Below are 25798 nucleotides of genomic sequence, written 5' to 3' on the forward strand. Positions count from 1 at the left end.
TGAAATCGCGCTCTTTCCGAGGAAGCGAGAAGGGGAGATGACGCTACGCGTGAGATGTAGGTTGTCGGAGAGTGGGCTGAGTTAAGGTGTGTTAACCCCTGAGAAATAAATGTCCTTTACTAATTCAACACCGCATTCACTGGTGCCACTTCACTATAAATTACTAAAAAGATGAAGAATAAGAACACCTTCATCTGAAATAATTTTTGGAAAATTATGAGTCAGGTCTCATTCGAACCGATGCATTTAATGCTAATTGTTGATGCATATAAATGCGATACTTGAATAGTGGATCGGTAATGACGCTTGTCATATAGCAGTACGCAGAGTAAAGACGACTGCTGAAATCTGACAACGTGTGGAAAACAGTGGGAGATCTTGCGTGATGAACCATGACGCGTGATCTTCTAAAAGGACGCTTTTCAGATTGTGAATGACCCACTGATCGCTTTAGTTTTATATGCGACCAGTAAAAAGTAGAGGTCACAAGCTATATTTTGATTGTTATCACGTCGATGAAAGACTCCGATTACCGGACCTTCATTTTTAACAGGGGAATAATTCACCTCCCCCTGACCATTTTGTCCGGAGGCTATAAGTAGAGCCAGGACCTAGATACAGTATCTCATTGTCATTTGTGTAGCTGCGGTATTAACACGTTAGGAGTGAACTTGGATATCAGTTTATGAAGAGTTGTGTCATAGAAGAAAAACACATCAGTGCGATGAAAGATATCGCGGGATAAGCCGTGTGGTACCAGATAATATGCATTATTGGGGAATAGAAGCCGTATTTTGATATTTAACATTTAATTGTTAACCAGAGTCAGTTGCAGCTCATGGTGCAATCACCAATGAAAGGGCAAACGCGTCAGATGGTTTAGAGGTAGTGAGACAGTTAATTATGTGCAATCATCAGTAATAACCGATCCAAAGCATTTTACGAGTAAGTGACATTCAATACAATGAAATAACTGTTCCTGACAAATTTTAGCGTTTGCGTACTCCATGGACACACGTGGTGATAGACTGTGTGATTAATGGGAAATGAACCGTGATTTCCACAAACTTGCCACTATTTGCATTGATCTATTTAAAATTATCAGTGCATCGTGCCAGCAGGAGGTCCCTTCCGAAAGTACATAAACAGTGTTCAATAACTAATTTTCCCATTTTGCCTTATGTTCGTGAGTGATCATCGAACCCAAGATTTGGAGCCTACTAGAGTCGCGCCTGAGTGCCTGCAGTCATTTCTACAGGGAATGTCCAGAGACTCAACTAAGAAGACCACAGTTCGTGACTTGGATCGTGGTAGTATGGAGAGGAACCAAGGACTATCAGAGAGAAGACCGCTCATCATGAAGGAATAAAAACCTATGATGTGCCTCGAGATGACGGCAAACCATACGCATCATGTGATAAGTACATATTTGAATATATAAACCACGAGATTTGCATGCCAGTAGCAGTTTTTATTTTGTAAATATTAAAAATGTATAATTAATCATTAAAAATGTAGGGAACACCATACGTGTGTGACTGGGAAAGATTTATTATTTTAGTTAAGATTTTAATATGATTTAAAAATAATCATTGATATTTAGCAGGTCTATATGCACGAATTATTATATAGATCCCCTCAAATTCGTAGTGTATATGAAGCACGTATTTGGGAAGAATAGCGATTTAGCTAAATTTATAATTTATTCGTAATGTTATTATCTGGTAAAGATTTTTATAGTAGTTTGAATATAAACTGTATGTTCGCTTCAGGGTGGTTGAGGTATTATAAATCCTGTATGATAATAGTTGATCATTAAAGATGTCCCAGACCGAGGTATTTTGCGAATTATAGAGATATGCATGAAGAATTAAATAACATGTAATAATGGAGTCTTCTCTGTGAATTAGTAAAACGGATTTGAGATGCGGTGAGTAGTATAATGCAGGGATTCGGCGGCCTCCTCCTCCGCCCGCGGCGCGGGAAATTTGAATTCTGGCGGGAAATTTGAATTTTGGCGGGAAATTTGAATTTTGGCGGGAGATTTGAATTTGTAAACAAAGCCACGTGCTTTTTGACAGCTGTCATCGACAACAACGCATCGCTTACCTCACTGCTGCCATCTTGCCGGGCCTAAACCTCACTAGTGGCAACTTAACCTAACTAGCATGAGGTAAACAAACCCACGTGTTTTTTGACAGCCACGTGCTTTTTGACGGACAACAACGCATCGCTAACCTCAGTACTGCCATCTTGACGGGCCTAAACCTCAGTAGTGCCAACTTAACCTAACTAATGTGAGGTAAACAAAGCCACGTGTTTTTCGACAGCCACGTGCATTTTGACAGATTTGTAAACAAAGCCACGTGCGTTTTGACAGCTGTCATCGACAACAACGCATCGCTAACCTCAGTACTGCCATCTTGACGGGCCTAAACCTTAGTGCTACCAACTTAACCTCACTAGCTCGAGATAAACAAATCCACGTGCTTTTTTGACAGCTGTCATCCGCCATCTTTGAGCACCGTTCTGCCCTCTTTAGCTACTTACCTTTGACAGCTGTCATCCGCCATCTTGCATCCGAAACCTCAGTGCTGCCTGGTGACGGCAAATTCCACGTGCTCTTGTTTGGAAACAAAGCTACGTGCAGCAGTCATCCACCATCTTTGAGCACCGTGCTGCCCTATTTAGCTACTTACCTTTGAAATGTGGTACGTCACAGCTGTCATCCGCCATCTTTAATCCAGAGAGAACAGTGCTGCAATCTATGTGGTGGCGGCAAATTCCACGTGCTTTACAAATCAACATGCCTTTTTTTGACAGCAGCCATCTTTAATCACCGTGCTGCCCTCTTTAGCTACTTACCTTTGAAATGTGGTGGCGGTAAATTCCACATGCTTTACAAACCTATATGCTTTTCTGACAGCTGTCATCCGCCATCTTTAATCCAGAGAGAACAGTGCTACCCTCTATGTGGTGGCGGCAAATTCCACGTGCTCTTGTTTGGAAACAAAGCCATGTGCTTTTTTGACAGCTGTCATCCAGCCATCTTTAATCTAGAGAGAACAGTGCTGCCCTCTATGTGGTGGCGGAAAATTTCTGTTAGCTGTCATCCGCCATCTTTAATCAAGAGAGCACCGTGCTGCCCTCCATGTGGTAACGGTAAATCCCGCGTGCTCTTGTTTGGAAACAAACTCACGTGCTTTTTTAACAGCTACCACCCGCCATCTTTAATCAACAGAGCATAGTGCTGCCCTCTATGTGGTGGCGGCAAATTCCACGTGCTCTACAAAGCCACGTGCAGCTGTCATCCGCCATCTTTGAGCACCGTACTGCCCTCTTTAGCTACTTACCTTTGAAATGTGGTACGTCATCCACTATCTTGCATCGCAAACCTCAGTGCTGCCCGGTGGCGGCAAATTCCACGTGCTCTTGTTTGGAAACAAAGCTACGTGCAGCTGTCATCCGCCATCTTGCATCACAAACCTCAGTGCTACACTCTATGTGGTGGCGGCAAATTCTAAATGCTTTACAAACCTATGCCCCCCTTTTTTTGACAGATATCATCCGCCATCTTTAATCACCGTGCTGCCCGGTGGCGGCAAATTCCACATGCTTTACAAACCTATGTGCAGCTGTCATCCGCCATCTTTAATCACCGTGCTACCCGGTGGCGGCAAATTCCACGTGCTCTTGTTTGGAAACAAAGCTTTTAATCCAGAGAGAACAGTGCTGCCCCGGTGGCGGTAAATTCCACGTGCTTTACAAACTTATATGCTTTTCTGACAGCTGTCATCAGGCCAGCAATTCTCTTTCTATATAATAATTTCGTGTGGCTATTTCTAGCCAAGTGCAGTCCTAGTCTTGTTACATCAGGAAGGGTAACTGGCTAAATCCTGGTCTTTCAGCGTCAGGAAGGGCAACCGGTCGAAAACTATAGTGTATGATGTAAGAGGCTAGATACTCCCAGTTTTGCATCAGGAAGGGCAACTCAACAAATTCTTGCGATTTAAAAATCTTAGTCAGGAAGGGCATCCGGCTGTGAAACAATAGTTCGTGATTTACAATCTAAGAAGTACATCTAGGTGTAAATCCCCCGATACTCGACAGATTCTTAATCCGAGTTGTCAGGAAGGGCAACCAGTCGAAAACAATAGTGTATGATGTAAGAGGCTAGATACTGCTAGTTTTGCGTCAGGAAGGGCAACTCAACAAATTCTTGCAATTTAAAATCTTAGTCAGGAAGGGCATCCAGCAGTAAAACAATAGTTCGTGATTTAAAATCTAAGCTAGCTGTAAAACCCCCGATTCTCGACAGATTCTTAATCCGAGTTCTTTGACGTCAGGAAGGGCAACCGGTTGAAAACCATAGTGTAAGAGGCTAGATACTCCCAGTTTTGCATCAGGAAGGGCAACTCAACAAATTCTTGCGATATTTCATGTAGCTATTTCTAGCCAAGTGCAGTCTAAAAAATAAATCCTAGTCTTGTTACATCAGGAAGGGTAACAGACCCTAGAACGAGGAAAAAATATTCTGGGATAGCATGCCTACACACACGCACGCACGCACGCAAGCTGCATCCGGCTCGCTAGCTCCTCGCTGGAATGTGTTTGCCTCAGCAGGGTACAGAGTCCGCTACACGCGTACAGTTCGCATTAAAATTATTAGCAGTTTCTCGAGCTGAACTCAAACCCCTCACGACAATGTCCGACCTCAGTAGGCTGAAACTTGGTTTCTTCCGAACATTACAACATAGCCTACTCCTACCGAAGAAGTCTGCACAAGGCTTATTGCCTCCATCCGATAAATGAATCACCCTCAACGTCTTGTACTCAAAAAATCCTTTTCGAAGGAGTCTGCACAAGGTTTAACGTCCCCATCAACAGCCCTTACTTATTGCTAGCTTTTCTGCACACCCCGCCTCACACCATAGTTTTATACGACCGGTTGCCCCTCCTGACTAGGATTTTAAATCGATATCCCGACATAGCCTACTCCTACCGAAGAAGCCTGCGCACAGCTTAACGCCTCCATCCAACAAATGAATCACCCTCAAACACTCTTCAATCATTCTCGCTACTTCGGAAGATAGCGGGTTCGAACTGGAAGCCGTAAATGTTAGGCGAGGGACCTGCGCGATCGTCATTACATGATCTAGACGGATGCCCTTCCCGACGGCATAAGTTGCCAGGATTTGAATCGCGTACCCTGACTAGAAGAAGCCTGCGCATAGCTTAACGCCTCCATCCGACAAATGAATCACCCTCAACACTCTTCAATCATTCTCACTACTTCGGGGGATAGCGGGTTCGAACTAGAAGCCGTAAATGCTAGGTGAGGGGCCCGCGCGATCGTCATTACATGATCTAGCTTTAGCTCGATACCTACAGGTAAGGAATACCGCGGATGTACCCTCGAGAAGTCGAGGATCGCGCGCTAACTTTCCAAGGCTCGAACTCTTAAATTCCGGCACCTCGGCATCAACAGGAGGTTCGAATACGTCAGCCTGCGGGACTGCAGGGAGGGCTCTTGTTGCATAAACACTTCGAACCGACTGTACCGCAGTTGTCAGCGATTATCACATCCGCTTGGTAACAAGCAGAATATTTAGTCGCTGCAGTCTGCGCGAAGTGCTCACAGTTCTCTGTATGCGTTTATTACGTACACACATCTCCCGTCTGCTGTGAATATTATTCTTCAGCCTTTATCTTAAGGTAAGGTAGAACTGTTAGTTACTTTTTTATTTGCAAAGCAACTTCTACGCTAGACATCTACATTCATATATGTTTGTTCTTTTTTAGGTACCGTTCGAAAGTACGCAATTTTATTCATCCCAGTAACAGCCTGCAGCACGTGCATTTTTTTAAAGGTATGTTTTCGAACTTTGAGTTGTAAAGATAACTAGGTTAGATGATGCACCCTACACTACATTCATATATGTTTCTTCTTTTTTTTAGGTACGACCAGAATATTATCATTCGAGTTTCAGGCTTGAACGCACGCATTTTATTTATCCGAGTAACAGTTTGCAGCGCGAAGATTTTAAGGTATGTCTGACCTCTATTCGTTGAAACTTGGTTTCTTCTAAAACATCGTAACTTTAGTCTATTGATAAATAGTTATTCTCTTTAATCCTCACGCTGTAGACGAGGTGCTCACATAGCTATGTCTGCCCTCAACAGGCTGAAACTTGATTTCTTCTAAAACATCGTAACTTTAAGATATTGATAAATACTTGTTCTCTTTAATCCACATACTATAGACGATGTATAATTTCAATCGCACACATAGCTATGTCTGCCCTCAACAGGCTGAAAATTGGTTTCTTCCGAACATCGTAACTTTAAGCTAATCATAAATAGTTGTTCTCTTCAATCCTCATGCTATAGACGTGGTATAATTTCAAACACGCACACATAGCTATGTCTGACCTCAACAAGCTGAAACTTGGTTTCTTCCGAACATCGTAACTTTAGTCTATTGATAAATAGTTGTTCTCTTTAATCCTCACGCTATAGACGAGGTATAATTTCAAACACGCACACAGAGCTATGTCTATCCTCAACAAGCTGAAACTTGGTTTCTTCTAAAACATCGTAACTGTAAGCTATTGATAAATAGTTGTTCTCTTCAACCCGCATACTATAGACGAGGTATAATTTCAAACACGTGCACATAGCTATGTCTATCCTCAACGGGCTGAAACTTGGTTTCTTCTAAAACATCGTAACTTTAGTCTATTGATAAATAGTTGTTCTCTTTAATCCTCACGCTATAGACGAGGTGTGCACATAGCTATGTCTACCCTCAACAGGCTGAAACTTGGTTTCTTCTAAAACATCGTAACTTTAAGCTATTGATAAATAGTTGTTCTCTTCAATCCTCATGCTATAGACGTGGTATAATTTCAAACACGCACACATAGCTATGTCTGCCCTCAACAAGCTGAAACTTGGTTTCTTCCGAACATCGTAACTTTAGTCTATTGATAAATAGTTGTTCTCTTTAATCCTCACGCTATAGACGAGGTGTGCACATAGCTATGTCTATCCTCAACAAGCTGAAAGTTGGTTTCTTCTAAAACATCGTAACTTTAGTCTATTGATAAATAGTTGTTCACTTTAATCCTCACGCTATAGACGAGGTATAATTTCAAACACGCACACATAGCTATGTCTATCCTCAACAGGCTGAAAGTTGGTTTCTTCTAAAACATCGTAACTTTAGTCTATTGATAAATAGTTGTTCTCTTTAATCCTCACGCTATAGACGAGGTATAATTTCAAGCACGCACACATAGCTATGTCTATCCTCAACAAGCTGAAACTTGGTTTCTTCTAAAACATCGTAACTTTAAGCTACTGATAAATAGTTGTTCTCTTCAACCCGCATACTATAGACGAGGTATAATTTCAAACACGTGCACATAGCTATGTCTATCCTCAACGGGCTGAAACTTGGTTTCTTCTAAAACATCGTAACTTTAGTCTATTGATAAATAGTTGTTCTCTTTAATCCTCACGCTATAGACGAGGTGTGCACATAGCTATGTCTGCCCTCAACAGGCTGAAACTTGGTTTCTTCTAAAACATCGTAACTTTAAGCTATTGATAAATAGTTGTTCTCTTTTATCCTCACGCTATAGACGTGGTATAATTTCAAACACGTGCACATAGCTATGTCTGCCCTCAACAAGCTGAAACTTGGTTTCTTCTAAAACATCGTAACTTTAAGCTATTGATAAATAGTTGTTCTCTTCAATCCTCATACTATAGACGTGGTATAATTTCAAACACACACACACACATAGCTATGTCTATCCTCAACAGGCTGAAAATTGGTTTCTTCTAAAACATCGTACCTTTAAGCTAATCATAAATAGTTGTTCTCTTCAATCCTCATACTATAGACGAGGTATAATTTCAAACACGCGCACATAGCTATGTCTATCCTCAACGGGCTGAAAATTGGTTTCTTCCGAACATCGTAACTTTAGTCTATTGATAAATAGTCGTTCTCTTCAATACTCATGCTATAGGCCTAACTCACAGCCATGTCCAACCTCTATACGTTGAAACTTGGTTTCTTCCGTAACTTTCACCTAATCTCGTTCTCATTTCAGATGTTCCCCTGCTGCGAGGAATGTAATGTAACGTTTACAAGGCGTGATAAGTTCATGCGCCATATGAAATCAAAACACCCTAGCATAACATCTACTTTATGTAAAGTTTGTAGTGTGTATTTCGCTAACGTAGAGCGATACGAGGCTCACTTAGCAGAGGTACATCAAATATCTACTTGCCCTCAGGTAGTAGTAGGGAAAAAGCGTGCAGCTACTGATGTAGCTGTAGAAAGTACTAGTAGTAAAAAACCTAGGAAAAATGACTTCAAACTATTCACTGCGAGCACTGTAACACGATGTACCATCTTCGCATTTTCATGGACACTTACGGAGTAATGCACATAAAAATAATGCGTATAGAAGTGGTAGTAACGCAAACATCGAGGAAATTAATACAGCATTCAAAAGTAGGATTGCTAGTTACCGAATTCGCACCAGTCAAAAGTTTCAGAGCACTTCAAAATTTTTAAATTGCGTTCAACCGGATGTACAACAGCTTCTTGCTAAATCTTTATCCAATCATAGTTTATTTAAAGTTAATTTTGAACTTTTCGCCTTGTACATTAAAAGCACGGATGAATCCGAAATAACGGACATTAAATCATTTAATACGAAGAATTTTGTCATAAGTCAGTCGACTAATTTTGGTGATGTACTTAGGGATGTCTCTAACATTATTTCAACTAAGAGCGAGGAATTTCAGGAAAAGGAATCAGGGTGGGCTTTAGTTGAAATAATGTATCTAGAAGTTAACATCAATAAGTACAATCCCATGCGAGGTTCATCGTACATCGAGCTGCCGACATGGATTCAGCGAAAAGAAGCTGTTGTAAACATCCAAAACAATGACGAAGCATGTTTTGCATGGGCGGTGATGTCAGCTTTAAATCCTGCGAAATCAGACGTAGCTAAGAGAACATCATCGTATCCACACTATTCAACGCAGCTAAATTGGATAGTATAGAATTTCCTGTGCAGATAAAGGATATTAAGCGCTTTGAGGAACTAAATAACATTAGTATTAATGTGTATGGTGTAGAGAAAAAGTCTGTAGTAGGTCCTCTGTATTATACATGTCATAAGAAGAGTACTCATGTTAATTTACTCTATATTGAAAACAGTGTGAATAGCCACTTTTGCTGGATTAAAAATCTGAGTAGACTTGTTGGTAGTCAGTTATCCAAAGAAAGGTGTAAAAAGGGGCTATGTGATGGATGCTTGCAGTATTTTAGAACTGAAGATCAGTTAACGAAGCATTCCAAGAATGACTGCAATCATGTACGTACAGAGATACCTACTACAGGCAATAATGTTTTAAAATTTACAAATTTTCACAAGCAGATGTGGGTACCGTTCGTGATTTATGCAGACTTTGAAGCCATCCTCACGCCATGCAACACATGCACACCTAATCCTAACAACTCTTTCACTAATACTACGCACATGCATGTCCCGTATAGCTTCGCGTATTACATCAAGTGTAGTTACGATAGTACGCTTAACAAGTTAGAGCTGTATCGAGGACATGATGCTGCTAAAGTATTTTTAGAAAGACTTGAAAGTGATGCAGTTCGTCTCGGTCGTATTCTGAATAGTAATATTCCTATGAAGCCACTCACCGAAATTCAGTTAAATGATCATGAACGTGCTACAAAGTGTAGAATTTGTGATGGGGAATTTTCCGAAAATGACCCTAAAGTTTTTTATCATGATCATTTAACTGGTTTCTACAGATGTGCCGCTCATTATAGCTGTAATCTTAAGTATAGAGTTCCTAAATTTATCCCTGTAATTTTTCATAACTTATCTGGTTACGACTCTCATTTCATCATTTCACAATTTGGAGCTTCAGATGAAAAAGTAGATATAATCCCTCAGAATAAAGAGCGGTACATTGCGTTTGCAAAGTCTGTAAAAGTAGATGCTGAGCATTCTATAAAACTGAGATTCCTTGACTCGTTTCGCTTTATGGCGAGTAGCCTCGATAAACTTTCTAGTCATTTACAGCCTGAACAATTTACAGAAATTCGACGCGTTTTCCCCGAAGAAGCGCAGTTTAATTTACTTCGGCGTAAGGGTGTTTTTTGTTATGAATATCTCGACTGCTTAGACCGCCTCGAAGAACGTGCCTTACCATCGAAACAATCCTTTTACAGCTCGCTGAATTCATTAGATCTTAGTGATGATGACTATTTACATGCACAACATATCTGGGAGCAGTTCCACATTCAAACGCTGGGTGAATACTCCGATTTATATTTAATGACAGATGTACTTTTGTTAGCTGATGTTTTTGAAAATTTTCGCTGTGTTTGCATGAACACCTACAGCCTTGACCCATGTCAGTATTTTACTGCACCTGGGTTAAGTTGGGATGCGATGTTGAAACACACGCATGTGAATTTGGAACTGCTGACCGATATCGATATGGTGCACTTCATAAAATCATCAATTCGAGGCGGTCTGAGTCAGTGCAGCGGGCGGTATTCGAGGGCTAATAATAAGTACATGCCGAGTTTCGATTCCAGTCAGGAATCTCGGTATATCGTTTACCTCGATGCTAATAATCAGTATGGGTGGGCGATGAGTCAGCATCTACCGGTGAGTGGTTTCCGCTGGCTGACGCAGTGCGAAATTGATGCTTTACAGCTACACGCCCTAGGTGATGAAGCTGATAAAGGCTATTTCCTCGAAGTTGACTTACAGTATCCTAAAGAGTTACACACTTCTCATAATGACCTACCGTTCTGCCCTGAAAATATGAAGCCCCCGTACATTGCATCAACGACGAAAATGCTCATTGCTAATTTGTGCGATAAATCTAAGTATATCATTCATTACCGAAATTTAAAACAGTGTTTGCAGAATGGTTTGAAGTTATCCAAAATTCACCGCGTACTAGAATTTAATCAGTCACCGTGGCTAAAGCCATATATCGATCTGAACAATAATTTAAGAACGAATGCGGTTAACGAGTTTGAAAAAGATTTCTACAAGCTCATGAATAACAGTGTGTTTGGTAAGACTATGGAAAATGTTGACAAACGCGTTGATGTAAAATTGATTACAAACTGGGATAATATTAAGAAAAGGTATGGTGCTAACTATTTAATAAGTAAACCAAATTTCCACAGCTGCACCATCATACATGAGAATTTAGTTATTATACAGATGAATCGTGTTAAGGTTAAGTATGACAAACCTACCTACGTCGGCTTTGCAGTACTTGAATTGGCTAAAACACTCATGTATGAATTCCATTACGATTATATGATGAAGAAGTACGCGCATAATGCGCAATTGCTCTACACAGATACCGATTCGTTTATTTATCAAATCAAAACTGATGACTATTACAATGATATAAAGCCGGACTTGGGTAGGTTTGATACAAGTAACTATCCTGCAGATAATCAATATCATCTACCGCTAGTGAACAAAAAGGTTCTAGGTAAAATGAAAGATGAATGTGCTGGGAATATTATCGATTCATTTGTAGGTACTAAATCCAAGTCATATTGCATAAAACTCTTAAATGAATTACAAATAAAGAGATTGAAGGGGGTTAAAAAGAATGTCGTTCAGAATCAGCTAAGTTTTGAAAACTATAACAATTGCATTAAAAGTAATCCACCTGTTTTGCATAAGCAAATGTCTGTCATTAGAAGCAAGAAGCACCAGTTATACACTCATTTAATTAGTAAGGTAGCCCTTAATAGCGATGATTGTAAACGGTTTGTCATTCCAAATTCTACCAACACGCTAGCCTGGGGGCATGGTAGTATTGATAGGTACTACTTTACATAAACATTATTCTAGAGGTGTGTACTTACGTTACGCTGTCTTACATCACAATTCGGGAGAGGTACGCTGAGAGCGTAGTACAGCAAGTTTAAACTTGTACATTCAAGAATTGCATCGAGAAGTACGCTAGAGTAAAATGATTCGAGATAAAACTTGTACATACAAGATGTAAATAAATAATGTAGAATTGGCATATTCTTTTATTTTAGGTTAGGTATTACCTTCCTCCCGCTCCTTATTTGCAAGATAGAGTTTTTGTTTATTACTCATAGAAGAAAGAAGGTGATGAGCGGATTCGTAAGTATAGTATTGTCTAGTTCGGTAAGTATCTCGAGAGCAGAATTTTTTGTCAGAAAAGCACATAGCTTTGTAAAGCACGTGGAATTTACCGCCACCGGGGCAGCACTGTTCTCTCTGGTGGCGGATGACAGCTGTCAAAGGTAAGTAGCTAAAGAGGGCAGCATGGTGATTAAAGATGGCGGATGACAGCTGTCAGAAAAAAGCATGTTGATTTGTAGAGCACGTGGAATTTTCCTCCACCGGGTAGCACGGTGATTAAAGATGGCGGATGACAGCTGTCAGAAAAGCACATGGGTTTGTAAAGCATGTAGAATTTACCGCCACCGGGCAGCACGGTGATTAAAGATGGCGGATGATAGCTGTCGAAAAAAGGGGTATAGGTTTGTAAAGCATTTAGAATTTGCCGCCACCACATAGAGTGTAGCACTGAGGTTTGTGATGCAAGATGGCGGATGACAGCTGCACGTAGCTTTGTTTCCAAACAAGAGCACGTGGAATTTGCCGCCACCGGGCAGCACTGAGGTTTGCGATGCAAGATGGTGGATGACGTACCACATTTCAAAGGTAAGTAGCTAAAGAGGGCAGCACGGTGCTCAAAGATTGCGGATGACAGCTGCACGTGGCTTTGTAGAGCACGTGGAATTTGCCGCCACCACATAGAGGGCAGCACTATGCTCTGTTGATTAAAGATGGCGGGTGGTAGCTGTTAAAAAAGCACCTGAGTTTGTTTCCAAACAAGAGCACGCGGGATTTACCGTCACCACATAGAGGGCAGCACGGTGCTCTCTTGATTAAAGATGGCGGATGACAGCTAACAGAAATTTTCCGCCACCACATAGAGGGCAGCACTGTTCTCTCTAGATTAAAGATGGCTGGATGACAGCTGTCAAAAAAGCACATGGCTTTGTTTCCAAACAAGAGCACGTGGAATTTGCCGCCACCACATAGAGGGTAGCACTGTTCTCTCTGGATTAAAGATGGCGGATGACAGCTGTCAGAAAAGCATATAGGTTGTAAAGCATGTGGAATTTACCGCCACCACATTTCAAAGGTAAGTAGGTAAAGAGGGCAGCACGGTGATTAAAGATGGCTGCTGTCAAAAAAAAGCATGTTGATTTGTAAAGCACGTGGAATTTGCCGCCACCACATAGATTTCAGCACTGTTCTCTCTGGATTAAAGATGGCGGATGACAGCTGTGACGTACCACATTTCAAAGGTAAGTAGCTAAAGAGGGCAGCACGGTGCTCATAGATGGTGGATGACTGCTGCACGTAGCTTTGTTTCCAAACAAGAGCACGTGGAATTTGCCGTCACCAGGCAGCACTGAGGTTTCGGATGCAAGATGGCGGATGACAGCTGTCAAAGGTAAGTAGCTAAAGAGGGCAGCACGGTGCTCAATGATGGCGGATGACAGCTGTCAAAAAAGCACGTGGATTTGTTTATCTCGAGCTAGTGATGTTAAGTTGGTAGCACTAAGGTTTAGGCCCGTCAAGATGGCAGTACTGAGGTTAGCGATGCGTTGTTGTCGATGACAGCTGTCAAAACGCACGTGGCTTTGTTTACAAATCTGTCAAAAAGCACGTGGCTGTCAAAAAACACGTGGCTTTGTTTACCTCACATTAGTTAGGTTAAGTTGGCACTACTGAGGTTTAGGCCCGTCAAGTTGACAGTACTGAGGTTAGCGATGCGTTGTTGTCTGTCAAAAAGCACGTGGCTGTCAAAAAACACGTGGGTTTGTTTACCTCATGCTAGTTAGGTTAAGTTGGCACTAGTGAGGTTTAGGCCCGTCAAGATGGCAGCAGTGAGGTTAGCGATGCGTTGTTGTCGATGACAGCTGTCAAAAAGCACGTGGCTTTGTTTACAAATTCAAATCTCCCGCCAAAATTCAAATTTCCCGCCAAAATTCAAATTTCCCGCCAGAATTCAAATTTCCCGCGCCGCGGGCGGAGGAGGAGGCCGCCGAATCCCTGCATTATACTACTGCGGTGGTATGAAATGGAGGGGTGAAGCTGTAACATGTGTTGTTGGAATGATAAAAGGTAATAATAATTGTGGCCGTTGTGACTTATTGAATTGGGCTGAATATATAGCCAAATAATGAATTATATGAAGTAATGACTCTCAAATGAATACGTACTTGAGAATAAGCCGAGATGATATATAAAAGAAAGAAAAAGAAAGAAAGAAAGAACTACGATTTCACTACCACAGACCTGGTCACACAGCTGTTGTCATGATTGAGAGGTAATATATCGAGCCGACTGAAGGTCGAGAGAGGCTTTGTAGTTTCCAGCAGAGCTCAATGTTAACTGGTGAGTTCCCTTTCATTCGCCAAAGCAGTCTCAATTCCATTCTAATGATACGTTTCAAGTATTGCGGATAATTTTCTGATTTTGCGAAGGATAAATCCCTTCCCATGTTATGCATTGAATTAAACTCGTGATTGAGGTTTGAAATTTTTTACCCTGGAAGCCGAAGTACCTGTGTTCGACACGTGTTGGAGCGAAGAATTTAACCAGATACCATGGCTTGGTTAAGCCATAATCTTCAAGATTTATTGTGTGATATAAGTTTGATATGTTTTATGTAATGTGTTTATGTGTTTTATTATTTTTCAAAGTGTTCTATGGTGATGGGTTCGATTCCAGCGTTGGCTGATTTTTCTTTGAATTTAATTTGTTAGGTAAACCCAGGATAAACGTATGTGTTCAGTGTAAATATATAATTGTTGTGGTCAAATGGACCATGTGTTTGAGATACGGCGATGCAATCTCGTGTTTTAAATAAAACGTACTTATATTTTTTTTAAACCATGACAAGAATATAATGAATGACTTGAGGTATGCCGAGGACTAACTACAACTATGAATAAACTATAGGGACACGAAAGCATACTATATATAAATGTTGCATTAATCTTGACTGTTTCTTGTTCATATGTTGTTGTATGGCACCATCTCGTGTAATTTATCAGTATGAATAAAATGTTTAGCAAATAATATTTTAACGAAGAAACTTCTCATTTAATGAATTTAGTGTATTCCTCTCATGTGATAGAATCCTGCTTTCGTTATATTTTACCTAGTGCCAATTTTTCTTTTTCGAACATTCCACTGCCCGTATGCTATGATTTCAGCCGGTGACGAGATGAAAGTAGGGAGGACGAGACTTCAAACCTGGTAGGTGACTTTTGGAGGTTCTCATCCAACTATTCCATCTATACATTTGTTTGTGAAACCAAATTATGTAATAGTTGCCCTAAATGACCCAGTAAGGGTACATTATGTTATCGTAGCTTATCTTATTACCAATTTCTTGTCGGATTTGGGCTGGTTTAGTTGCGTCAGAAATTTACCCCTCTAACGACAATAGGGGCAAGGAGGTGGGGCTACAGTCCACACCAAGAGGGAGCTACTTACCACCTTTAACGGCACTTTGGGGGTGTACATCCTGAGGAAATTCATTTCAGTACCCTTAATTCTCCGCGGATCTCACGGCTACAGATGCCTACATGCGGAGCAAATGGAAAGTATCATTTTCCAAACTGAGAATATTCACGAATTACATCAATTGTTGTGCAACATGTTGACTAATCTTCCGAAGAGTTATGAACAATATGCGGCTCCATGTGGTTTCACAATTCTTCAATCTCTAACAGCATATTGAAATATAATTCATTGTCATTTATTTTGTCCCATACTGTAGAGTAGCTTATTGCCAGTCACAAGAGCAAGTTAACGTACATTAATCCACGATTAGAGAAACATTAACACGCTATAACTGGTGTAGAGTGGAGAGGACGATCGCTGTACATTGCATTATACAGTAAATTTGCCGGGAACACAGTACAAAGTAAAGTGTGAACGGTAGAAAAAGGCAAAATTAAGTAATTAGAAGTTAGAACATTAAGACTAAACATACCTTCGTGCCAAAAGCGATGTTGTGAAAAGATAGTGTGTAGAAAATGTCACGTTAATGGGCATCACTAAATTTCAATTCTTATACTAATTTCTGTAACATTCTGGTATGTCCGGAGGACTTCTGGTCATCTGAAAATAGCCTTCAAGACATTAGAAGAAGATCGTTGACTGATAATTTGGAAAAATATATACTAGCTTCTTGCAACTTGAACAGAAACAAAATTATAATAATAATAGTTTTATTACAGCCAAATGGCCATGTAAGTAAGTACATTAATTTTAACATTTCCAAGCCACATAGGTCTCATTCTTCTGAACAGAATTTAGTCAATGATTTCCCTCTATTAGGACATGTTAAGACGTGGTATCTATCACATTCACGATCGCACAATTTACACATGCATCCGAATTCAGGTTCATGAAATGTTTTGGTTTTGCAAAGCTTAAAGTGAAAACCATGAACAGCCAACCTAATTACAATATGTCTTAATTCGTAATTCGCTTCCATCCATCCCTGTGTTGTCATAGCATCCGTTGCATCGAAATCTAACCAAATGTCTTCTCTTTTCTGCTTCAGTTCCGTAAGTAGTCGATCGTAATTTGTCGTGGATGGTAGTGACATTCTGTAGCGTAGCTCTTCGGTCAGGAAAGATTCCCCCGTCAGCACATACACAATTCGAGATAGTGTATACTTCGAAAGCCCCAGAGCTCTCTTTAAATATGCGGCTTTGACTTTCTCTATTCGTCGTAGACTATTAATGTTTAGGTATTCCCAGACGAGTTGTAAACCATAGATGATTATAGGCACAACTTTAATATTGAAGAGCTGTACCGCTGCTTTAACTGACATCTTACGTAAATGTTTGATTTCGTTCACTGCTTTAAATTCCAAGATTGTCCTATTCTCTATGTGTTTTGTGAAAACATCACCTCTGGTTTGGAATATGACTCCCAGATATTTGAAGTGACTAACCCTTGTTTGTACTTTACCATTGTAATGGACTCTGTCAGTCACTTCTGGCCTTCCCCCTTTTCTGAAAATCATGTAGACAGTCTTTTGGTCATTTATGCTGAGATAAATTTCATGCGCCCATGCTGCTAGAAGATCAAAAGACTCTTTCAGGTCCTCCAGCCGTTCTGCAGCGAGAACCATGTCATCTGAATATACATACAACTTTACACCATCTTTTATGCATCGTGTCACATCCGAAGTGATTATTGAGAACAAAAGAGGACTTAGAGGATCTCCTTATAGTACACCATTGGTCTGTGCTATTGCATTTGATATTGATATGTTATCCTGTATAAATACTGTATTGTTGGAGAGAATGTCTTTGATTATGACCGTCAAGTAGTGACTCTTCTGGTAAGAAAAAAATTATAAAACCATATTTTAATATTGAAGATATTTCTTAGCTGACATACCACGAAAAATGTAAAATTAAGCAATTTCCTCAATTGTGCCGAAAGCTGAAGGGCTAAATTGCCAAGAAAAGTTACAAATTGTGAGTCTTGTGTAGCTCGATGAAACTAAAATAATCACATATCGAAAATCACTCCCGGCCAAAATGCAGTTCCTGCAAAACAGCTTGAATCGCTTGTCTCTTTAGTCATTTTCGTTTCGATTCAAATCCTAGCCAAATTGACTTATTTACATAACTCTTTCGTAATGTGTACTTAAAACACTCCGGTTTTTTTCTGATATTTTTGAAAAACCACACTCAATGTAGTCATAAAAGCTTAAATGCTTAAATGAAACTCTGCATTGACTCATATTAGCGCTCGTAGTGGTGCTTCAATGTAACGATGAATTGACTCACATTAGCTCTGTTAGTGGTAGAAAAAGGCAAACTGTTAATCTAATTGACCGAATAACGATGATTAAGAAAATATTGTAATTTTTAGGAATAAATAAAGAATATATTATCCTACTTTATTTACCTAAAATTTGTAGCTTATATTCCTGGGATGTTTTCAACATCGAGTTTTTTGCCTGAAGGGCTAGAACCGTGGATTATTGTATAATTGAAGAACTGTGTGCATTTGAAATCATTAGTCTATACGTATTTGTTCGACCATAGGTAAGTAAGAATTGACGAACCTTTACAGGATAAAAATATTTAGTGCTTCCAAGTATAACCTACGTAGTATAATTAATCAGTAACATAAAACTGACTAGAAAAAATCTATTTTTTCATTCTTACCCGGGTCTACTTTGTCATTTTTAGTACGTGTATCCCAGCTTTAATTATATACGTTCATACAGACTTTGCTGTTTAAGTCCATACGTATCAACCCCCTTGTTATATGTGTCAAGTTTTTATTTTACTTACCGAGACAATGCGGTGACTCGTCACATTCTTTCGGCTGCGGATCGTGTAACGGAGGGACTCGCCTTTCGTCGCTGAGCAGAACGTTTCGGACTCGGCTCCATTCACCAGACACAGCGGTAGCAGTAGGAGAAGGAAGAAATTGAAAATGGCGTTCATTCTGTTAATATCTCCTTGAATTTTGCCTTACACCTGTTACACAGATTAGTAAATATATGGATTAATTATATTCACATAACAGTGGTAATTATAATATTTCTATTAAAGTTTCAGTGTTCCTTTTTTACATAGAGCAGATCATTTACCATTACATCCAATGTCCAATATATCAGATATTTTAATGACACTAAATCCTAACTTACGTTGGAGGGTTAATTTCACTTGAGTTGGTAAGTTCTGTTATAATTTTGGTCAACTTTACTCTAGCATATTTTGGATAAAATTAAAGTGCAAATATTTTTGTTTTGTCTAACAGATTATGAACGTAACTAAATTTAAAGGAAGCTCATGTATGTTTTATCCAGTCTAGAAAACTGATCTGTCCAAGGAATTGCCCTCTGTAATTTTCAACCAGAAATTAGAATTCACAGACATTAACACGACAACCTGTATGAGCTCTAATTCACTACAAATCCCAGAACACAATTGGTCAACAGTGAACAGTGCTCTGACACAAATTGGACAATCCTTAGCGAAGTCGACGTCTCAACTCAATTACAACCTATACTAGAATGTTACAGCTACATTCGAGTAAAACTTGTATTTGTCTATGATATAAGCATAGCTGTAAGGTACATTATAATCAATATTTCTTCGAATGCACACCATATTAATCGGGAGAAGGCATTGCTAGGTACTGATGAATGTATTTTAAATTTGTTTAGTATTGCCATTTGTGAAAGAAATGAAAAACAGTCGAACAGTAAAGGCGTCGCTATTATTCAGGAACAGGAAATTAGAAGTTACATCAAAGCTATATTCGTCCTCAAGAGGCATTGAAGAAAGAGAAGCCTGTTGAAATGGAAGAAGTTTTGCATCTAATTCTCGGAAGTCTACAGCAGACTGATAGACGAAAACTCTCATGCGCGTCTTTCATATTATTTGTATTAAGTTGTTAGTATTCCTATCAAGCATTAGTTACAATGATCTCCGCATCCGTATGAGAACGCTGTCAGCATATACGCCTGTAGATCATGGTACCAAATCTACGGTTAAGAATAGATCATTTTCGTTATTCGGATGGCGAGTCTTCAGATTCAGATAAAAATAATTACAAAAACAATACTCTTAGGGAATTCTGGTGGGCATAACAATTCATAATTGTACGTACTAAGGAAATTTATTTTCAATCACGAGTGCCACTTCTGTAATCATTAAATACATATAAAAGTCCCTAATCTGCCACTCACAGCGATATTGAAAACAAGAGAATCTTTTAACAATTGAAATTGGTACCAGTTAAAGGCTGTTATCTTCTATTTATAAGAAAAGATCAATAGAATGCCCACGTCCCCAAATTTTGTACTTTTTAAAAGAAAAACAGTTTTTCCAGGGAAGTAGGTGTTTCACACGCGCCGTGGGGACGTGCTCACCTATATCAATTGACATAGGCTCAAACTACCTGCATCTTTATTTCTTTTGCCTTCCACAATTATATTGACAAAACGGGAAAATTTGAGAGACTGAAACTTATGATGGCTGTTTTTAAATGGTTTTAACATCTAGGTAATCGGCCCATAATGGTAAAATAACTGACAGAGCAAATGGATGTGCGGTTTGGTCAAGTAGCTATGTTTGTATTCGAGTGACATTGGGGTCGAACCCCAATGACGGCGCCCTGCATTTGGTTTTCTATGGTTTCCAATGTTTACGCTGGGCCATGGTCTCTTCCTTCCCACTCTTAGCCTTTACTATCACATTGTCGCCGTTAGATCTATCTGCGCCGGCAGCAAAGCAAGGAAATGCCAATTCTCTTCTTTAATATTAGTTTTACAGGAAAAAAGTCTACTACAAGAACATAACTCCTGAAATGTCCGTTTTTCAAGATTTTTACCGTATGAACTTTTCTCACTTGACACATTTTTCACACACACTTAAAAAAATATACCCGTAATATAAAAAGTGTTCAGTACAGTAACTGCTCTCTTTGGTTGAGGTGTTTTCTGTTTCTTCTGCCACCAATCTTCTCCATTAGACTCAGCCGTTAATTGACTTATTTACTTTAGCATTGGCGAGCTTACGGCTCATGGCTTTCTCTTACTCTGAACAACGCATTTTTAAATTTATCATGAATTAATAGTTAATCAGTAATTATGTTTGAATTTTAACCCTGAAATAGATATAATTCTATTATTATTCAAGTAATTACCTTGGTCTTCAGAAATTTTAGTTCATGGGTTAGAAAATGTCTACCAGGCGAAGAAAAATTACTACTGTAAACATGTTACTGAGGAAAATAGTACTCACAGCGTTAGGCTAATAACAAATGGGTTAAACATGTCTTAAAAATCTGTAAGCCGCATTTGCCAGCGAGCGAAAAATGACCGTAACCTCCGTCCTGCAAGACTAGGGAAGTGTGGACATGGAAGAAAACTGACTTCGAGACCTCAAAACAGACTTATCGAGATGGTCAAAGGCAACCAAAAAGCTATCAGTCAACATTTAAAGAAGCCTTTATGGAGTAGGTGTTTGTAACACAACGGTTCTTAGAAGCCTTATTAGTGTTAGGCTTCCGGCACGTCACCAACAAATGAAAGTAAAACTTAACCCAGCAATGACTGCAAAGAGCATCAAATGGGCTCATGAGGTGAGGAGTAAGTTTGGAAATGACTGGAGCAAGATAAACAATATTTATTAAATCCAAAATCTACCTAGGTATATATGAAAAAGTGTATTCCAGAAACAGCTTTGACAAATCCGTCCGTCCATTCTACTAAACATTTTGTACTTAGCAGGTTGCTAAGCGACCAACACTTTAATCAATATTCATATTTTTTTTTACAACTAGCTTCACGTCGCACCGACACAGATAGTTCTTATGGCGACGATGGGATAGGAAAGTCCTAGGAGTGGAAAGGAAGCGGTCGTGGCCTTAATTAAGATACAGCTCCAGCATTTGCTTGGTGTGAAAATGGGAAATCATGGAAAACCATCTTCAGGGCTGCCGACAGTGGGGCTCGAACCCACTATATCCAGGATGCAAGCTCACAGCTGCGCGACCCTGAACGCACGGCCAACTCGCCCCGTTCCTTCATTAATATTCAGATACGTATGTGATTTTCATTCTTAGTAATGTCGTGTTTGATTACTGCCTGTCAAGGCAGAGAGTATACCCTTCCTCCAATCACGGAAGAATACTGTTCCCTGCTAGATACTCTTTGATTCTCTAAACTTTCCCAGCTTCCATATATATTCAATAGAAGGCAGAGAGTCCTTAATGAGTTTCATGCTGCTAAGAGAAAAATTATAAGTACAGACCCTATCGCGACATAAGCCTTAGACTTTACTAGGAACACCTATCGAAGGAAAACATAACTACACTAGAAAGAGTGAAGGACATGTATCTTAAAATTCTCTGCCTGGCATGAAACCCTCCTTAGATACTAACCTATCAGCTCAAAAGACAATCGTTCTACACAGAAGAACTGCGAAGTACCATTGCCTTCTACAGCACGACACCAACCATTACATCAAGAAGTGGAGGATAAAGAAGCGAACATGTGGATAGATTTTCACAAAACAGACGAAATGATGACATCAAGGCGAGTTACCTGACTTATGATAGAGAGCAGCACGGGTCCTCTTGTTCCTTTTATAAGATAATTATTTCATTTCAACAAAACATCTAGCAAAAGGGCATGGTGAACTTGTCGTACGTTTAATGTTGTTCATATGAGCATATCACATCTGAAAACATGAGCTTACCATTAAAAAGATGTTCCTTTTATTGGGGTCTGCTTTTCTGACGACTCTTTATTCTCCATTTGTGAAGAAAGTTGGCAAAAAATATCCAAATAACACCTAGAGAAGAATGTTCTGAGCTCTGCAGAGAACAAACCGTGAAACTTCCCACATTTTTCACGGTATGTACTCTAATGTCGGCAAAAGATAAAGCCCTCTTTATATAGTGAAAGGTACAATGAATCATATTCAATACTGGAGATTTCTGGAAAACAGGCTTCATCCTCAGTTGAAGGATTGGTTTCCAGATGGTGACTCTATATTCATGCACGATGGTGAATCCTGCCGTAAAGCTTAATCAGTTACCCTGTTCTTAGCCGAAAGCCATGTAAAATCTTTGCCATGGCCTGGGAACTGCCCAGACATGAACCCTAGAGAGGAAGTCGCCAAGCAGAAGTTGGACAAGAGAGACATTAGAACGAAGGTGTAACTCAAATTTTATGCCATTATGATGAAGATAGAAGCAATTCATGCCCAAAATTTACAAAAAGCATTCAAGAAGTGTTAAACTTCTCATCAAGAAGAAAGGCATGCGCACAACCTAACAATGTAGGCCTACTGTTCAAGTGGAGGAGAAAGTGTTCTTAGACCACCATAAAATATGTCCATTTTTGCAAAAACTCATCTTAAGTCTCATAATTTTCAACTAGTTTTCCAACATCCAGGTTATCTTCACCTGCATGAATTTTCTAAGTTCGGGTACCGGCAGGCATTAAATTATATTGTTTTCGGGAAAACAGAAACTGAAATTGATTTTAATATTATTAATAACTGTACCGCTTCTCCGGACATTTAAACTGCGCGCCTTATATAAGGACATCTGGGAAATCTGCCTTGAACAGATGTTATGCATGATACTTGGTTGTCAGTAGTCACATGTCTCTACTAAACGTTTAATTGCTCCATCTTGCGGGATAAACCATAATTATTCCATAAAGAAATTTCTAACTGGAGGTTATTCTACATGGTTCTTAGGATCATTTTATGTATCAAAGTTCTCTACACTTCTGCTGCTCCCGTCTTCTATGGCTACTAATCAATCAGAAATTTGTAAATATTATTGCTAGCTAATTAAAATTGGTGATGTGTACTGAAATCCAGCCTATCTGTAAAGAGTTCAGGAAACTTCCCCTCTAAGTACTATAAAAGCTAGGGCAAGAGACACGTTACAACGAAGGTGTAACTCAAATTGTATGCCATAATGATGAAGATAGAAGCAATTCATCCCCAAAATGCTCCAGTTTCGTGAGTGTGGCCTGTTCTTCGTAGGCAGGGCAGCGGTCCGCTTGCTAAAGGTCCAGCAACTCAAGGTAATGGCAGAATTTTCATAATGTGTATTAGCTCCGTCAGATAGCTTGAGGAGAAGGTTTCAAACTTCTTTGATTTTATGTAAATTTCTAAACATGGTGGCTTCAATGTAGAATTTTCGGCCGGTCTGAGGACTCTGTTGATTCCCATTCAACTAATCATATAAAATTCTTAACACTGGTTTGGAATTTAACGTTTCTCATTTAGTCACGCCGGCGTAGAATACTCTTAGCTTCAGGATCTTTGGGCCGTAAGCCCACTTCAGGTTTTAAAATATTCTAGAACGGGTGCAAATGTTTTGTCTCCTAGCATTTCGTTCATGGCCAATCGTGTTAAAACATTTCTTTTTAAATTAGGGCCATTTAGAATGGGCTATCATTGCCCCCGTTATTCTGTAATTGTTTATAGACCAGTGTGTAACAAACTGTTGAGCGATAAATAAGCCCACATTAGGGGAACGATGTGTGTATACCATAATTAAGAACAAACTACAGATTGTAAGTGCGCTATTAAGAGTTGATGCTTCTGTGAGGTTGGAGTGTGATTTAGTTGGAGCCCATACTCCATTGTAGTGTGAGGGATAGGAGCAAATAGCGCTCTTGTAAATTTTGTGCCTGCCAAGAGCAATCCAGCTCTTTTCTGTGGAAATGGCTAGAATTTTCTTAAGTTGTACCTGAATTTTTTGGACTTTAAGTCGTTATTGTTGGAGCTGACGAGTTCATCGATATCCTATTTAACTGTTATTTCTTCCAAATTTTCTATCAATCAATTTTTTAAAAAAGAGAAGGAAAGAAATGCAGTTTCAAACTTTAGTGCATTTACTTATGCTCTGGTCAATTCCTTGTCCGCGCATTCACCCCAGCACCTTGTTTCACTTCTGTAATCGACCAAATTCGCGTAACAACAATAATAATTAAAATAATAATAATGAAATGTTTTGGACCAGTCTGTACAGGATTCCTCTGGATGGTAAGGAAATCTCATGATCTGTAGAATACCAACACTCAGAGAAAATCTCAGACACATTTAGCAAAAGACATCTGAAATTTAATGGACATATTCTAAGAATGAGTAATCAGACATAAACCAAAATAATTCTTAACCTTTCCCTATCAATGAAAGTTAAAAAAAATAAAAATAATTACTGCTCGAATTTGGAAAAGGTCTTCAGGAAATACGCATCACAACTGACATTTTGTTAGACGTATATAAATTCAGAAAATTAGTCGACGATCATCGAAGCATTATCACTAAGAAAACCTCGTCAGAAATCGCAAGAAAAGCCATAGCGAGATGATGAAGAGATTTTAAGAGAAGTAAAAGGCAACGGCATTAGATGAATCAGTAAAATCGCGCTCCTTATTTGGGCATAGAGTATAAAGCGTAATAATAATAATAATAATAATAATAATAATAATAATAATAATAATAATAATAATAATAATAATAATAATAATAGTAATTCACATAACTAGGAGAATGGATGTGTTTCAATGCTGTGCAATGCAAGGCAATGTCATCCAGGAAATATAAGCTTTAACTGGCCTTCCATCTAACAAAAGATATCTACAACAAGAAATCCCTTTCTTAAGGTTCTAAAACCAAACATTATAAAACAGCGATTAAACTAGAAGCACTATACGCATCAGAAATACTGAACATGATTTTCAGAGGCCACAGGGAGGAACTCGAGCTAATAGAAAGAAAATTTTTAAGTAAGATCATAGGACGAAAATTTCAGGATATTAAGATAACTGAAAAATTCTCACATACTATGTGAAAAAAAGACTAAATTCGTATGGTCATGTTCTCAGAATGTACTCTAATAGATTAACCAAACAATCCTTTCACTTCTTCCGTAACCGCAAAACAAAACCCATCTGGTTTAAAGAACAAGAAAAGGACCCAGTAGAATTTAAAATTACAGAAATTTCATCAAAATTTTCAATACCTGGAATACAACGTACAGTCCCTGATACTGAAAAAGACTGTGGTCTTGAGAACTCATATCATCGTGTTGTAATTTTCTATTATAAATAAGGGGTCCCTAAG

General features: G+C 39.2%; 1 protein-coding gene across 1 annotated transcript in view; it reads right to left on the bottom strand.

Moving 5' to 3' along the window:
- Positions 1 to 25798, bottom strand: part of LOC136875024 (hemolymph lipopolysaccharide-binding protein) — a 61585-nt gene extending 35787 nt beyond the window's left edge. Inside the window, exons 1-2 of the mRNA XM_067148743.2 lie at positions 25698 to 25798; positions 18482 to 18670 (exon numbers count right to left, since the gene is read on the bottom strand). Of these exons, the coding sequence (XP_067004844.2) occupies positions 18482 to 18637 (156 nt within the window). The 5' untranslated portion in view covers positions 18638 to 18670; positions 25698 to 25798. The remainder of the gene's footprint in view (positions 1 to 18481; positions 18671 to 25697) is intronic.

The sequence above is a fragment of the Anabrus simplex genome, chromosome 5 (genome assembly GCF_040414725.1).
Source record: "Anabrus simplex isolate iqAnaSimp1 chromosome 5, ASM4041472v1, whole genome shotgun sequence".
Lineage (NCBI taxonomy): Eukaryota > Metazoa > Arthropoda > Insecta > Orthoptera > Tettigoniidae > Anabrus > Anabrus simplex.